General features: G+C 36.7%; 1 protein-coding gene across 1 annotated transcript in view; it reads right to left on the minus strand.

The window, feature by feature from the left end:
- Window positions 1-2,305, minus strand: part of LOC106462698 (angiotensin-converting enzyme-like protein Ace3) — a 24,257-nt gene extending 21,952 nt beyond the window's left edge. The window contains exons 1-2 of the mRNA XM_022390018.1: window positions 2,186-2,305; window positions 484-571 (exon numbers count right to left, since the gene is read on the minus strand). Of these exons, the coding sequence (XP_022245726.1) occupies window positions 484-571; window positions 2,186-2,194 (97 nt within the window). The 5' untranslated portion in view covers window positions 2,195-2,305. The remainder of the gene's footprint in view (window positions 1-483; window positions 572-2,185) is intronic.
- Between the last annotated feature and the right edge of the window lie 778 nt (window positions 2,306-3,083).

The following is a 3,083-nucleotide window of genomic DNA, read 5'->3' on the forward strand; positions in this document are numbered from 1 at the left end:
GATAAAATTAGAGAGATATATGTGTAATTCTAGTAATGTAACTCATGTTGCTACATAATATGTTTATTTATTACATGGTTTGAGTTTACAGTAACTAATGTTTGTTTGTTATAGATTTCGCGCAAAGCTACACGAGGGCTATCTGCGCTAGCCGTCCCTAATTTAGCAGTGTAAGACTAGAGAGAAGGCAGCTAGTCATCACTACCCACCGCCAACTCTTGGGCTATTCTTTTACCAACGAATAGTGGAATTGACCGTCACATTATAATGCCCCCACGGCTGAAAGGGCGAGCATGTTTGGTGTGACGGGGATTCGAACCCGCGACCCGCAGATTGCGAGTCGAGCGCTCTAACCACCTGGCCATGCCGGATCAAACTCGTGTTTAAAAGTCTTGGTAACCAAGTTTCTTTTCCTGATCAGAGTAATAGAATTTTCAGAGTTTGGAGTAAGCATAGAAAAAATAATTTAAACAGGCTACTCACGGTCCACAAAAGTTGCTTGGAGGTGTGCATCGCTAAAGTGGGTCATCGTGAACTGCATTAAAAGAAGTACTGAACTTAAGAAGTTGACCTGTAAAAAAAGAAAGAAAACGCGTATTATGTACCAAAACTGACCATACGTATATAAACAATCACTGTCAATAATATTTATACTTAACAATAATTGTAAACTCTGATTAGAGGGTTTGTTTGTTTTGAATTTCGCGCTAAGCTACACGAGGGCTATATGCGCTAGCCGTCCCTAATTTAGCAGTGTAAGACTAGAGGGAAGGCAGCTAATCAACACCACCCACCGCCAACTCTTGGGCTACTCTTTTACCAACGAATAGTGAGATTGACCGTCACTTTATAACGCCCCCACAACTGAAATGGCGAGCATGTTCGGTGTAACGAGGACTCGAACCCGCTATCCAGCAGATTGCGAGTCGAGCACCCTGACCACCCGACCATATCATGTCTATATTATAACGAATAGCGGTATTTGTGGTTAGATAATTATATGTATAAGAGACGCAATGAAGAAATAAAAGAATGTTAACGTGTGTTTGTTCTTTAGCGATGTGATCATTTTTCAGCAATATGTATAAGAAAAAAGTAATATGTTTAAATCAAACAGTTTCTTTTAAAACTTAGTGCATTAGTCTGTCACACTTCTAAGTTTGAAATAATAAAAAAGCTAAATATAAAAATGAATAAAGAAACCCGTAGGTGGAAACACTTTACACGTAAAAATGTTCAAGTTACTGGGTTGTCCGAGACTAAAATAATAGAACAAAATCAAAATCCAAAGGTTTAATACTTTTTTATAAGACAAAACACTAGAATAATATCAGACTGAAAAACAAAGATAATTGATACATTTCTGAGGGACGTCGTTTCTTCCCTCTGGTAAATAGAAAATAAAACAAAGGAGACTAAATACCTAAATCTAGTTTCTCTTTTAAGTACCTCATGTCCTGGGTTTAGCCTTATGTTTATCGTTCCTGGATTGTGACTCCAAAGATTCGTGGTTCTCAACTCTTTGCCTCAAAATGCGGTCTACACCTTGGAGCCGGAGTACGCTATAAGACCGAGGATCAAATCCCACAATCCGGTTTGTTTATTTATTTGTAGTTAAGCACAAAGCTACACAATGGGCTATCTGTGCTCTGCCCATCACGCGTATCGAAACCCGGTTTTTAGCGTTTTAAGTCCGTAGTCATGCCGCTGTGTCACTAGGAGAGCTCCGGTTAGTTAAGAATAGCAAAGAATTATTGGGTGGGTTATGTTGACAGGCTTTCAGTATATCTGTATAGTATAGCATTACGGACGGTTATCCGGTTATCCGCAAATAGCTTTGTATAGATTTGCCCGAAAACTATGGACATTTTGTTCTATTTCATTCTTAAGCGCCATCTAGTTTAAAGGAAATATGGCGTATAAGTTATTATATACGTATTTTTAATTTTCCTGTATTGTCTGTTAATATGAATTTTTTTCCTTACATTATATTTGAAAACAGTGTTTGTTTTTATTTTATTTTATTTTATTTTTTACATTTAGTGGACACTGTACATTAAATACAAAAATTCCTTTAATACAACCGATATTCTTTGAAAATATTCAGGTTTAATTAGCAATTTGATATATAAATATAACTTAATTAATATTTTATTTTACCTAACCTAAATATATTCTTACGCACCTTTTTCATTTTAGATTGATGACTACAGCGACACACTCGTCGTGAGTTATAACTTTTCTTCGCTAGCGAGGTTGATAAGTTCGTCGGGTTGGAGTTGTCAGAGATTTGAAACCATCTGCCGCATTACCAGAATGTCACTAGAAATTTAACGATCGGTATTGGCGCAGAATCTTAAAACGACTGAAGCCCTTAGCCCCCCCCCCCGCCCTCTTCATATATTCCAGGGAAACATATTGACATTTTACCAAAGTATCGAGTAAATGTTTGGAAAAGGAATTTTTTTTTCTCTCTCTCTATGTCTCTCTCTTTCAGCACCAACAATTTCCCGCCTTCACGTCTAATGCTGACCACGAGGGCTGTTAACTGCTGATAACCTTATGTTACCAGATAAGCATATTGATCTCATCCTGGTTGGATGAACATAAGCTTTCCTACGATAATTGAATAAGGTTATAACGTTATAAATATATTTCTCTCATAAAAGGGGAGGTGGGCGAAACAGAAAAAAACTTCAAGAATGAAAGTGCTGATATGGAACTCAGATCCTAAGACAAGTAAAGCCGTTTAATGTGAACTGAGTGAACTCTGAATCTGGCTTATTAATATGTTCACGTTCAAACTAACATCGCAGTTAAAATTAAGAAAAATATGTCACGAAAAGTAAACTTTTCATTCAGGTTAAATGTTTTAATCATTAAAGTTATTACAACATGTCACGATGAAAACCTTAAAGTCTGGACTAAAACTGTAAGCGTTTTACAACCATTAGTACCTAGTTCATCACCTTTTTGTGGCTTGATCGTGAATGTCTGTTAGAGGAGTTAAACTGGAATACAAATCAGAATGGTTGAATGTTAAGTGATTATCTACGAACACATGAACTCTTAACCATATGGAC

This window comes from Limulus polyphemus, unplaced genomic scaffold (assembly GCF_000517525.1).
Source record: "Limulus polyphemus unplaced genomic scaffold, Limulus_polyphemus-2.1.2 Scaffold1228, whole genome shotgun sequence".
NCBI classification, from domain to species: Eukaryota; Metazoa; Arthropoda; class Merostomata; order Xiphosura; family Limulidae; genus Limulus; species Limulus polyphemus.